We start from the raw sequence: 14,452 nt of genomic DNA on the forward strand, positions 1-14,452 counted from the left end.
TGGCGTGCGTTCCTAACAAACTAACTAAATAAATCTCAGGTAAAAATGTTCTGAGGCTCACCTGTAGGGATGAAGGTTGGTTGCTGCAGCTGCATGCTAGCCAGAGCCTGCTGGTAATGGAACATGCTGGGGTTAAAGATGGCTGCAATGCCGTTACTCTTCTCCAGGGTAGACCTCTTTGGTAGCTGCTGCATGCTTCCTGGTGGAAGCGCCTTTAGGGGGGGACAAAAAGGGAACGAGGAATAGATAGATCGAGGTTGTGAAAACAGAAAAGTAATGAACAAATCACCACCTGGTTTTGGATGCTAGAAGAGTTTGTCAAACCTTCAAAATGACCTGGATTTTATTTTTGAATCCTAATAATATAATAACAGCTTGCACAAATAAAACACAAACAATTTTACTTTTCATGTCTTTACTAAACACAAGGATTAAAGGGAACTTACATGGTTGGCTATTTTTAATAAAAGAAAAGCTTTTATATTGCCAAACAGGTCGATATTTACCACAGATGCCATTTTTGAGAAAAAAAAACATAGATAAAACATAGGTAAACAAGATAAAAAAAATTTAAAATAGGCCGCTCAGGTGGCGCAGTGGTAAAACACACTAGCACACAAGAGCTGGGATTTCGAACACATCATTTCGAATTTTAGCTCTGCCATCCCGCTGGGCTGGGTGGCTACATGAACAATGATTGGCTGTTGTTCACACAGGGTGGGAACCAGACCAGACCAGGGTTCCTCATAACTGATGCAACTACGACATCTGCTGGCTTATTGATGACGCCTGCACAAAGTCGAGGGATAATGCGTTGACCAGGATGTGGCTCTCTGTACACAAAGCTGATCCGCATATGAACTCGCCTTGTGCAGGTGAAAAGATGCAGTCAGTACTGGACACGTGTCAAAGGGGGCGTGTGTCAGTTGCGGCGCTCCTCAGTCAGCAGTGGAGGGTAGTATTGGTACAGAGGAAGCGTAACAAATAAATAAATAAAAACTAAAACCAAGAGAAAATCCAGGTATCTGTTTTACATACATTCCAGCCTCACATGACCTGCAGATGTACAGTGCCTTGCAAAAGTATTCGGCCCCCTTGAACTTTTCAACCTTTTGCCACATTTCAGGCTTCAAACATAACGATATGAAATTGTAATTTTTTGTGAAGAATCAACAACAAGTGGGACACAATCGTGAAGTGGAACGAAATTTATTGGATATTTTAAACTTTTTTTAGAAATAAAAAACTGAAAAGTGGGGCGTGCAATATTATTCAGCCCCCTTGCGTTAATACTTTGTAGCGCCACCTTTTGCTGCGATTACAGCTGCAAGTCGCTTGGGGTATGTCTCTATCAGTTTTGCACATCGAGAGACAGAAATTTTTGCCCATTCTTCCTTGCAAAACAGCTCGAGCTCAGTGAGGTTGGATGGAGAGCGTTTGTGAACAGCAGTTTTCAGCTCTTTCCACAGATTCTCGATGGGATTCAGGTCTGGACTTTGACTTGGCCATTCTAACACCTGGATACGTTTATTTGTGAACCATTCCATTGTAGATTTTGCTTTATGTTTTGGTTCATTGTCTTGTTGGAAGATAAATCTCCGTCCCAGTCTCAGGTCTTTTGCAGACTGCAACAGGTTTTCTTCCAGAATGGTCCTGTATTTGGCTCCATCCATCTTCCCATCAATTTTAACCATCTTCCCTGTCCCTGCTGAAGAAAAGCAGGCCCAAACCATGATGCTGCCACCACCATGTTTGACAGTGGGGATGGTGTGTTCAGGGTGATGAGCTGTGTTGCTTTTACGCCAAACATAACGTTTTGCATTGTGGCCAAAAAGTTCGATTTTGGTTTCATCTGACCAGAGCACCTTCTTCCACATGTTTGGTGTGTCTCCCAGGTGACTTTTTATGGATATCTTTGAGAAATGGCTTTCTTCTTGCCACTCTTCCATAAAGGCCAGATTTGTGCAGTGTACGACTGATTGTGTCCTATGGACAGAGTCTCCCACCTCAGCTGTAGATCTCTGCAGTTCATTCAGAGTGATCATGGGCCTCTTGGCTGCATCTCTGATCAGTCTTCTCCTTGTTTGAGCTGAAAGTTTAGAGGGACGGCCGGGTCTTGGTAGATTTGCAGTGGTCTGATACTCCTTCCATTTCAATATGATCGCTTGCACAGTGCTCCTTGAGATGTTTAAAGCTTGGGAAATCTTTTTGTATCCAAATCCGGCTTTAAACTTCTCCACAACAGTATCTCGGACCTGCCTGGTGTGTTCCTTGGCCTTCATGATGCTCTCTGCGCTTTAAACAGAACTCTGAGACTATCACAGAGCAGGTGCATTTATACGGAGACTTGATTACACACAGGTGGATTCTATTTATCACCATCAGTCATTTAGGTCAACATTGGATCATTCAGAGATCCTCACTGAACTTCTGGAGTGAGTTTGCTGCACTGAAAGTAAAGGGGCCGAATAATATTGCACGCCCCACTTTTTAGTTTTTTATTTCTAAAAAAAGATTAAAATATCCAATAAATTTCGTTCCACTTCACGATTGTGTCCCACTTGTTGTTGATTCTTCACAAAAAATTACAATTTCATATCGTTATGTTTGAAGCCTGAAATGTGGCAAAAGGTTGAAAAGTTCAAGGGGGCCGAATACTTTTGCAAGGCACTGTATAAACAGTCCACTAGTCGGTTTTACAGACTTTCTAGTACTGCCTGAAGTACTCCTAATTATTTAGGTTGGTTTGCTACACACAGTCATTATGAAGATTGAAGGAGCAAGTGCAGAATAAAATAGTAAGCAGCTAGAGAGTGAAAGCTATTTTTATCCTGTTTTCTAGATAAATAAAGTGTTGGTGAGGAACACTACATGTTAGGTGTCTTCTCATTACTGCCGACTTACCTCAACACCTGGTTGTTGTCCATCATGCCCCATTATGGGTGACGGACAAATATTATTTTGGTCGAGAATATTATTCAATTGTTAGCTCAAAGCTCTACCGACCAGGCCACCACTTATCACTGCACTTGTAGATCAATCTGATTGAATTTTGTCCCAGTTTGCCGCTGACATTTTCAAAGCCCCGCCAATAAGACGCCTCGTCCAGACCTAGTCTGAAGCAAAGCAGAAATGGTGGAGAGAAACTGATTCTCACTGATTAAGAAAACCATAAACTTTGGTATTCAGAGTAACATCGTAAACTGTGTAATGAGGAGGTCGGGTTTGTATTATAGATAACAATCCTGAATTTACTAATCCTGGAATTGCTTGTTTTGACTTCCTAGCTCTTTAATAAGATTTAATGTATGATTTGATTGTATCAATAAAGTTTTATTAACCCACTTTGTTTTGTTACCTTCTCACATATCCACATGACGAGCCCTGTCCGAGCGTTCTTATTTTCAAGCTAAAATACAATTTTATACAAAACTGCATGTGAATAAAGCGTCTTACTACATATTATTTTTAAACTTGGCACTCAGTGGAACAGACAGTAGAAAGAAGTTTCACAGCATATCATGTGAAAGGCATAAACACTGCAGTAAGCAACAACATGCGCCCAAGGTGGGCCGTTTGGTCTGATCCAACAGACGAGCTACTGTAGCTCAAATTGCTGAAGAAGTTAATTCTGGTTCTTATAGAAAGGTGCCTGATGAAAGTAAATGATCAGCTGTGGTGACCCCTAAAAATAGCAGCCGAAAGGAACACCCGGCTTCACATATTTGCCACCCGATCCATGAATAATAAAGACATGAGAAGTGCAATTGTTTGTGTCTTATTTGCTTAAGTAAAATTTGTATGACATGGAATTGTATAATCTTTTTAATAGTGTAAAGCTTACTTTGTTGTCCCTGCACTGTAGTTTCGAGTCCAGTGCAAAAAAATATGTCTGTATTTATCCAGCTATGAAATTATATGACTATTTAATTTGCATAATTGCAATCTGCATACTGAAGGCATTGAAAAGCATGATGTTAAAGTATGATATGCATACATTAAAAAAGCTGCAATATACATACTGCAGTGCCTCACTAGAGCAATATATTAACAACACTTTTTTTATTTGATTGGTTTCCCAGCTCTCTTGTAATGCTAAAGCTTTTCTGTGAATTTACCAGAGGTTTAAACAAAAGCTGTAACTTTTATAATTAGGAAACTACAACTACACCACCACACAGGGACGTTGCAACGTTGCAATATAAATAATGAACCGTGCAGCTTGAGTCATGCATCATAGTACATATTAATAAGTATTTGGCTCATACAAGGCATAAACAAGCAAGAAAACAAAAGTGAGAGGTCAAAAGTACCAGGTCGGGGGCTCGCTGCAGGCTGCGCTTCAGAGGACGCGCTGCAGGCTGAGTGCAGGTTAGCAGGCAGTGAGCGCATGGCGACAGCAAACCAATCAATGAAGACAGACGGGCAGACAGACACAGACAGACGAACAAACACAGGGCACACGAGACTGTAACCAATGTGGGAATGGTGTCGGCTGAGATGGAGTTATAAAGCATAATGTTAAGACAGAATGAAAAACAAGAGGATGTTAGAGCAACACAGGGCACAACCGTCAGTTACTCGATGCACGGCTAACTATGAGGAGCATCATGAGGAAAAAAAATTGTATTGTCTAAACGGAAACACAAATAAAAACTGTAGCAAGCTGATGAGCGAGCGAGGGATGGAACATGATGTTTCTGTACACATGATAGACAGCAAAATTGGTGATACAGTAAAATGCTGCAAGCGCTGCAGAGGACACAGAATAAGCACTCATGTCATGCAAGGGAAAGCTCACTGCAGCAAAACAGCTGTATGCAGAAGGGGGGGGGGGCTGTTAGCCTGTGTTGCACCATTTCTTTTCACCACTTGATCTCTTTTTCAATGCTTCGCCTCTTGTTTCTGCCTGCAGCGCTGCAGAGCGGGTGTTTGTAACTCATCACCGAGTTGGAAGGTTCCATATATCATTGAGAACACAAAGGGTTTCGTTTAGGACATTTCGTTCTTACTGGCTCTCGCTTACACACAGCCTTGCAAGGCTCTGAATTATTAAACACACTCTTTATGCACAGAGCCTGGGCTATATATATATATATATATATATATATATATATATATATATATATATATACATAATAACATAATAATATACAAAGAATCACTTGCAAGGAAAACTAATTTGAGCTTAGTTGGGTTTTGGAAGCCTGTCTATGCTTCCTGAACGCTGAGCTCAAAATAACATCAGCAGTTACAAGCGTGTCCCAAATCATACATTACTAATGTCTAATTAGTGCACTATTGATGTTATAGTTATACACTACGTGGGAAGGAGCATGCACTTGGGACACAAGCAAGAAAAATCACTCCTGTGTGCTGTGTGTGTGCCTAAAAAACACCAGACATCAAGCCTGCAAAGTGAAGACAGCATTTATCATCATTCATTCATTATCTCTCACATGATAAGCGTTTTGAGTTTCATTTACCGCGAGGCTGGGCAAGTTACCGCAGCATTTAAGCCTTTCACATGACACACAGCAAAACCGCTGCTGCTTGCTTTGCCACTAAGTGGCAAGATTGAAAACAGAACACAATTCTGACAGTACTGTGATCATGTGAATGCGATGGGTTCAGTGCCACTCCATCACTGGACGCAAGACACAAAAGGACACCAATTTATCCCGGGCCGCCACAGAAAATTGTACTTAATTTAGACTAGCCAATCCTACAGCTGCATATTTTTGGAAAATGGCAGAAAACCAGAGCAGCCACAAGAATCCACACAGAAACAAAGAGACCAGAGGCACTGATCAGCGCTAGGTTTGCTGTGCACCAGCTGCGTGTGTCTAAAACAATGCTCGAACAGTAAATGTCATTTGAAGGACGTCTTTTATAAAAGTAAGCAGATTGCACAGTAGCATTAATATTCCTCTGTACAGGAATAGTGGCACATTTAAGCTTAATGTAGCCTGATGCAAAAATAGTGCAGAGGTGCAAAGTGTTTGTCACTAAAATTTCCTCCCAATCTAGTTGTATCCAATTATCCAATTGCATTATGCTTCCTCTCTACTGATGTTGACCTCCACTCTGACTGAGGACAGCAGTGACTAACACACGCCCCTCCGACACGTGTGCAACAACAAGCCAATCGTTGTTTGTGTAGGCGCCCAGCCTGCCGGTAGCAGAGCTTAGATTCAAATAGATGAGTGTGTTTTTTAAAGCTGTGCCACCTGAGCGCCTATTTGTCACTAAACTTGGAGACACGGTTTGGCGTGTGATGTGAATTAATCATTTGTGGTGTTAAACAGGGACGAGTTTAAGATTAGGGATGGTCACACTCATTTTAAGTGCTGTTTATAGCCACTACAATCATTACAATGATTTGTCTCACATAAATCTTGTGAGACTATAACAATTAATATATGAATCTATCAGAAAAAAAGTCTATACAAAAATTTAAGCATTAAAAATACTATTAACAAACTCCTACAACCTCTTTTTTGTTTTTATATAATGCAAATTGCAGAACAATTGACCATCAACTTTGCAATTACTGCTAATTGTCGAAAGCGTGATGTCCTGCTTTATTGTATCCTATGTTTACTTGCAAAGTCCATTCCGTATCAGTCCCTGCCTCACACACACTTAAAAGTAAAACCTCTAAATGACTGAAAGAACATTACGAGTGCAGATGCTTTCAAGCAGGTTCTGCATAATAAAATAAAGCAATTAAGATCTGGAATGCGGACAATTCTGAGCACTTCTGCTGACATTGATTTTGGATAAAGGTGGCAAATGTAAAAGATCTGAGTGACTTTTAAAGAGGGTTCGTTATTGAGGCATTGACACGTACAGATTCAGTCACTATAACTGCTGAACAGACTAGTGACTAGTGGCGGGTCTGTTTTCCCTGGAATCACTGGCCACAATGCAGTAGCACACCATGGACAGGATGCCAATCCCACTCACCCCTCCCCAACCAGACATAGCCAATCATGTCTGTTTGTACACGTGCAACTAGCCAATAGTACACTGGGGATTTAAACCCTGGATCCCAGCGGTAGTGGGATCCAGGGTTTAAATTGCAAATGACTAAAGTAACATCTGGAGCTGGATCTATGAGAGAGACGGCAGTAAACAGGGTTGTAAATTGTGCTTGAAAGTGTAAGTGGTCTAAGGCGCTAGCCAACTTCGATATCGAGTGGCCAGCCGGGAGGTCACTAGAGCTCCTCAGTGCTGCCTTGTCGAGCCGCCTGTACTCCGACTTCATATTAACATATATACTACTGATCAAAAGTTTGGACACTAATGACCCTATTAGATTACCAAAGGTAAACAAAAACACTTCCATCAGTGCAAAATTGAACCCAAATGGTTTAATTTAAATGCAGAAAATATTCAAATATGTCTTGTTTACCCAGAAACCTCGAATCAATATCTTATAGAACTACATGTTTACATTCCGTTTATAACACCCAATAATCTCACCATGGCTGCTGCTGTGGCAACGGCGCTCTGGTTAGCCTGCTGTTGCTGTGTTGCCTTGATCCTGGCCTGCAGGTGTGCCGGAGGGTGAAAGTATTTGCACTTGTCACGTGAGCAGCGGCCCTTGACGTAGTCCATGCACACGATGACTGAGTTCTCGCTGCCATCCACCATGGCTGCCTCTACCGGGTGGGCGTAGCGACACTCGTTTTCGCCCCGTGTGCAGTTGCCCCGTTGGAACTCCCTGCACACCTGGGTTGCAAACAAATGGAATTGTGTTGATGTACATCTATGACAAGATTCCCCAAAATATTTTTTTATATATTATTACAGTTATAGTTAATTTTTAAATAGTTCTATGTTTCTAAATGTGTTGACATTTAGGGGGTAGTTTTTTAGGCATTTTAACAGAACTGTGTCTGACAACGATACCTCAAGCTTGTCTGTGCGAGCATGCTTCTGCGTGGAGTTGCCGTTGCCCATAGTGATGCCTGTTGGGCTCCCCGGGACCAGCACGGGGGTGCTGGGCAGCAGCTCGGGCATGAGGCTGATGCCAGGGCTCATGTGGCCCATGTAAGGACTGAACGCCATGCTCTGACTGGCCAAAGAAGGTGATACTGGAAATGTAGTCTGAAAGAAGAACAAACAAGCAGAGGACAAGTGTAAGAGAAGGAAATGTAGTAAATACATTTTTGGCAAGTTAAGGGTTACCACAGCAAATCATTTAGATTTACAGCATTTACCGGGTGCTTTTAACCAACGCGAGTTACAAATTAGGGTTAAAAGCCGGTGGCAACTTGGATAAAGTGGGGCTTGAACCAGCAACTGTCTGATTACCAATCCAGCTTCTTAACCTCTGAACTTTCACTGCCCTTCATTCAAGCACAAATTTGATTAGGTACAGTTTTTATGCCATCCTCCCGCAAGCCTCTTTTTTATCCGAGCTTGGGACCGGCACTAAAGGTTCACTAATATGTGTCTCCCCAATGGCTAGATTCACACACCACCATGCACCTTTGTATTCGTCCACCACTGCTGGAGACCCCGTTGGCCTCAAAGGAGGGTATATTTTGCCTGACACATGCTCCCTGCGTCCCCCTCTTGTTCGCCCATATTTCAGTAAATTTGTGTGTGAGGTAAGATCTCACACACTGATCTCCACGCTGTCTAAACAGGCACCTCGGGTTACTAACCTGGGGCACAGCATCGAAGACCCCACTCACTATTTACTCCGGACCTTTCCCACCCAGCCAACTTTAGTGGCCAACTTTGTCTGCTGCAGGCACTGCCAATTGGGTCTGCTAGGGGGCGCCCAGCCGACCGGTAGCAGAGCTGAGACTCAGAGCGCGCCTACCTGGGCGCCCACCTTTTGCATTTGAGAGCCCAGCCTAGGATTCAAACCCCTGAAACTCAAGCCCTGTTGTTACCAGCAGTATGGCTCCTACCATTACAGCACATGAGCTCCTTTTTGCACTCATTTTGTTTTCATTTTGTTTGGTGCACACCAACAGCTGGTTTTGAATATTCCACCTGTATTCAGTTTGCGTTAAATGATTGATCTTATTTACCGTGATCAGCAGCAGAACTATTTCCAAATCAATCACAGACAAAGTGAAACAAAGATAAGAACTATAAGCAGGAAATACAAATCTCTCTGCAATTCTAAGCAGAGTAGGTACTTGGAGACTAAAAATTAGTTGTATGCATTAAACAGTCAACACAACCTCTGCTGCAAACCATTACATGTTACTTTATAATGGAAAAATAATCGTGATGTGCAAAAGTTTGAGCACCTTACTTGATCTAGTAAGTACTTTGTAACACCTTCCTTTTAGATATCAAAGCTGGAAAACACTGTTTGTTGCCAGCTAAGATTTTTAAAATTCTTTTGCTAGGAATTTTCACTCACTCCTCCTTGCAGAACACAGCCCTTAAATATTTGTGGGCTGTCATGCATGCACAGCATGTTTAAAATCTACCAACACATGATGTTTAATACAGAGGACTTACAAAAATACAGAAAGTAAGTAGACCTGGTCGCAGTCTAACCCTGACAGTGTTGTTTAATTATATTAGAATTATTATTAATAGATTATTAATTGTTTAATAATGGAGCATTAGTAATAGCTTTGCATATGTGTTAACAGTACAGAGCATGTAGTATGCAGTGTTTGGTAGCTAGCTTGCTATGTAACTAGATGTCCTAGAGCCGTTTAGCTGGTCTACGCTTGTGATATTTTGCTTAATATTATCAAGGTAGGCGACAGGTGGAGCAGCAGTGTAACACGCTAGCCCAGGACTGTGGAGTGTTCAAACCTAGCAGAGCCACTGATCTGGCAAACAAACACAATTTGTTGTGTCTGAGGAAGGGAAAGTCAAATGGAGTCTCTTCCTACTGCCGATGCAATACATGTATATATACACATACTTATATATAAACACAGTGGAACCTCCATTCAACAGATTTCGGATTTAACTGACAAAATCTGAAAAACCAAATGTCCAGTCCAATTGTTTAAAATTCCCACGGGAAGCGTGCCAAGACCAGTAGTTCAGTCATTTTTAGCTAACCGGCGCATATCTTTGTTTACATGAGCAATAGGCTTTATTTTGCCGGGAGGCTCGCTTTGTTCTCGCCATTTTCTCTGTGTTTTATGCTTCATTTTTGCATGTTCTAGTGCTTAGTTATGCACCAGCACTGCTCCAGTAGCCACTATACAATCACGGTAAAAAAAAAAAAAAACATCTCCACTACACAAGGTAAATGAAATTTCTCCCCAGTAGTACAGTACACCAATTTTAATATTTATTGACATGTTTTACATTACATATTAACATATCTATTTACATTGTTCATTTTACTGTTTATCATATTTGCATGTTTAGCACTTTTGTAGACCTTGGTGCTGTGTTTTCGCATATATTCGCACCCCCTGAAATTCAGAAAGAAATATTAAAATAAAGGAACACATGATCTTGTTACACAACAGTGTGTTTTCTTATTAATTCACCAGTATTTCTGTAAACAAGTTGACATCCCTGACATTCCTGTCTTATTTTCACTTTCACTGTACTTACACTGGCTAAATAAAATACTTCAAAAAAATAAATGACTTTTACCACCTGAAAGGTGTGCATGTGTGTTTTTATTCCCAAGTAAAACACAATTTTACACAGTTCATTCGTAAGCTCAGAATGCTTTTTAAAAAATGTCTGAATTTCCACAAAAAGGCAAATTTATTTCCATGAGAACATGACTGTACAACAAATAAAAGCTAGGTTACTGTTCCTTTAACTGACTTTGCTTTAAATAAAATATCAATGTCTTGTCTGGCTAGAATTAGCTGTGTTGCTGATTGATAGCCATAGCTTCGGGGGTTAAGATTTTTCTATTCTCTGTACAGTATCAGCATACACTAATATTGTAAGTTATTTCATATTTATTAACACAGTAATTTGTACAAACCCCAGTTCCAGATAAGTTGGGACTTTACTCACTAATTACTATTTCAAGCGATGAAAAAATTATGAAACACCCTGCCAAACAAACTTACTTGTAAAACAATTCAACAATGCTGGGAGTTATAGGAGTTATAGGTTGGACTTACTATGGGCTGTAGCTGAGCTCCAGGCAGCATGAACTGCATCTGCTGGGCCAACATAGCCGCAGCCGCCTTCTGCTGAATCAGGTTGTTCCGGCCGTTGATCTCCAGCTGGGTTTTCAGGTGCGGTGGAGGGTGCAGGTACTTGCAGTTATCACGTGTACAGCGGCCCTGAAAAAACGAACGCAACAGGGAGATAAATACAGACAGTAGGATGAGGTTAAATGATAAATTGCACTGGCTTCTGAGACTGCGAGACAGACAGATAAGGCTGCTGTGATTTCACAGTTGAAATGAAAATGGAGTTTCTAACGTACAGTATGATAGCAGAAAAATAACAAAGACAGAAAACCTTAAAAAAGACTGAAATGAGACTTAGGATTGTGGGTAATTTCAAAAGCTGATATGATAACGCTGGGCTAATTATAATAACCAATTTTTGTCAGGACTGGAATAATAAATATTTTTGATTCATTACATGTAAACATAAGTATAGATACATGCAGCCTGCATACATTATATGGTCAAATGTATGTAGACACCCCTGATAATTAATAGGTTCAGGTGAAACAGGTGTAAAAAAAAAAGGCCCATTCAGCACATCTGTGCACATAGCAAGGGAACTCTGGGTTACAGGCAACTTCAACGACATATCACATATGCATTAGTTATCTGCAGTATAGTAGTTGCCACTGCCTGGCTGGCTTCAGTTTCTGTTTGTTTGGATATTTGCCCACCTCTAGCCTGTGAAATATTTATAGACACATAATGGAGCCACATGTTAGCATTTCACAACTGACCTTGGCCATATGGAGCCTTCCCACTGCATGATTGATAAGACTTACTGACTTCCAGTGAATTTATTTGAAAATGGTGAGAATTTGTTATAATAAAACAAAGTGTGCACGGCAAGCAGGTGACTTTAGCCTGAGAGAAAGTAAGTAAACTCAACACAACTGCATTGTTAACGCTGTGCATGAACTAAAAACTGCTTTACCAAGGTATTTGGGGTCAACAACATAAAAATGAAATTACAAAAAAAAAAAAAAACGTTTTTATGAATATAATTAAAATGTAGTAACATAAAACAGGTTAAATACACCTAACCAAAAGCTACAACTGTTTCCATAACTTTGGGTTCTACAGTTAAAACTGACAGCTATGTATAATAAATGTAAATTGATGTAAAAATATATTTGCCCTGACACTGATGCTGATTTTTCTTTTCTTTTTTTTTGCTCCATCTAATTGTTTCCAATGTCAATTAATGTATGCTATCCACAACATGATTAAAAACAAATGTCTTAAATGTCCTAATAAGAATATATCACAATTACAGAAAATTCCAGAAGAGCTGAAAAAGTTATCATAATATATCAATCTGCAAAAAAGTTACAAAGACATTTAAGACTCCAGTGAACCACAGTGAGAGCAATTATTTTCAAATAGAGACAACTAGGACTAAGACAAATGTACATTTTCCAAAAAGGTTAAAAACTGCTAAAATACTTCCAAAAGTGCATCACTGACCCATACAAGAAGTCACTGAAGAACCCATCACCTACATAAACATTTATGGAAGTGTACGCCTCCAAAAATTAGATTTGTGGGAGAGTTACGAGGCAAAAACTACTGCTAACCAAGAGGACCATAAAATATTATCTCACAAACATCTTGGTGACCCCCAATTTTTTTTGGTAAAATGTTTTGTCCTGATGAGTCAAAAGTATAATATGAGCTAAGTATTTAATATTAATATAAGCTATATATTCAACATCATACTAACAGTAAAACATAGTGGTAATAGTGCAATATGGTAGATGGTAAAAAAATAATGCATGATCATCCATCAGTGATTGTAAACTTGTGCACAACTGGGTTATTATGACAATGATCTGAAACAAGGAGCAAGTCTAAAATTAAGCTTTTAAAGTGGCCTGGTAAGACCTGAACCTATTTGAGATGCTCTGACTATAGACCAGGCAGGCAGGCAGTTTATGTCCAAAAGTCCTAAAATAGTTTTGCAAGGCCAAGGTCTTCAGTTATCAGGATTGTTTGGTTGCTGCTGCCACTGCTGCTGTCAACAATGGCACGTCAGGCTGAAGTGGACATTCATTTTTTTCACTATTTAACACAAATGATTTGTGGTTGCATTACTGTTTTTCTATAATAAATGAAACAATACTTAACAATAACGGTGCTTTGTGTTCCATCATGTTCTTGTTGTCTTGTATTAGATTTTGTTTGAGAATATGGAACCAGTTAGTGTGACAAATATGCAGAATAAAGAAATATAAAGAAAATATTTTTTACGGCACTGTAGATTCATAACAATCAAACAAAAGCTAGAATTACAGCCTCTAAAACTACAGCTGATGTGGAAAGTTTACATACACTTGAATTAGACATGTACGTAAAAGCAGTCTTGGGACTTTTATGATTTCTGAAAGACTGAATTAATAATACAGTAGAATACAAATTTGAGTCATTTTTTATGTCAATACAACAGACTAGTTGTCTTTCTGGTCAGAGACACAAATTCGCTAGTCAACGTTTCATATTTGCTCATTGAGGTATTGGACTAGTAATCAGAAGGATGCCAGTTCAAGCCCCACCACTGCCAAGTTGCCACTGTTGAGCCCCTGAGAAAGACCATCAACCCTCAATTGCTCAAACATATTCAGTCACAACTGTAAGGCTCTCTGGATAAAAGCGCTTGCTAAATGCCATAACTGTAAATAAAATGGTATTTCCCAGCATTATGGTGATATAACTAGCAGTAAAACAGCCCAACTTGTAGTAGATGTATTCATCACATTATGCATTCTTGTAGCATCAGAAGCAAATCTCAAAGTTATTAGCTTCCAATAAGACTTGAGTCTTTCATTTTACTAATAAATATGCATTATAAAGTTTTATGGCAGCAGTTATCATATAATGCTGTTCTCCAAACTATATCTACTTTATAAAAAATGGGGCTTGAATCACAAACTATGAATTATTAAGGCAGTGAACTATTAAGTATTCCAAAAGAGTATCTACCACATCGCTAAGCTTCCTAATTGCACATATTACTTTTTACTCTGGCTCTGGTTTGGGTTTCGCTGCTGTAGATTGTTCTAGAAATCTAAAAAAGAGGTGATATCAGGTTTTATGAACTATATAAGCAGATTATTGTGCTCCAATTCTAAACCATTAGTAGATTTCTGAAAATCTGATACTTCATCCAAAATGATGATGATATTACTAATGTGCATGCACAGACTCTAATTGTCACACACACACACACATCTGGTAAACAGTGTGAGTTTAGGGACTATTCAGCAATGAGCAGATAATCCCAAATGAGCAGACAGGTGAAATCC

At 39.8% G+C, this 14,452-nt stretch overlaps 1 protein-coding gene across 8 annotated transcripts in view; it reads right to left on the reverse strand.

The window, feature by feature from the left end:
- mbnl3 (muscleblind-like splicing regulator 3) overlaps positions 1–14,452 on the reverse strand; it is a 54,886-nt gene that overhangs the window by 11,981 nt on the left and 28,453 nt on the right. For all 8 annotated transcript variants that reach the window (XM_063000442.1, XM_063000440.1, XM_063000438.1 and 5 more), the window contains exons 3-6: positions 11,094–11,258; positions 7,918–8,115; positions 7,489–7,737; positions 62–212 (exon numbers count right to left, since the gene is read on the reverse strand). In XM_063000442.1, coding sequence (XP_062856512.1) covers positions 62–212; positions 7,489–7,737; positions 7,918–8,115; positions 11,094–11,258 — 763 coding nt within the window. The remainder of the gene's footprint in view (positions 1–61; positions 213–7,488; positions 7,738–7,917; positions 8,116–11,093; positions 11,259–14,452) is intronic.

The sequence above is a fragment of the Trichomycterus rosablanca genome, chromosome 8 (assembly GCF_030014385.1).
Source record: "Trichomycterus rosablanca isolate fTriRos1 chromosome 8, fTriRos1.hap1, whole genome shotgun sequence".
NCBI classification, from domain to species: Eukaryota; Metazoa; Chordata; class Actinopteri; order Siluriformes; family Trichomycteridae; genus Trichomycterus; species Trichomycterus rosablanca.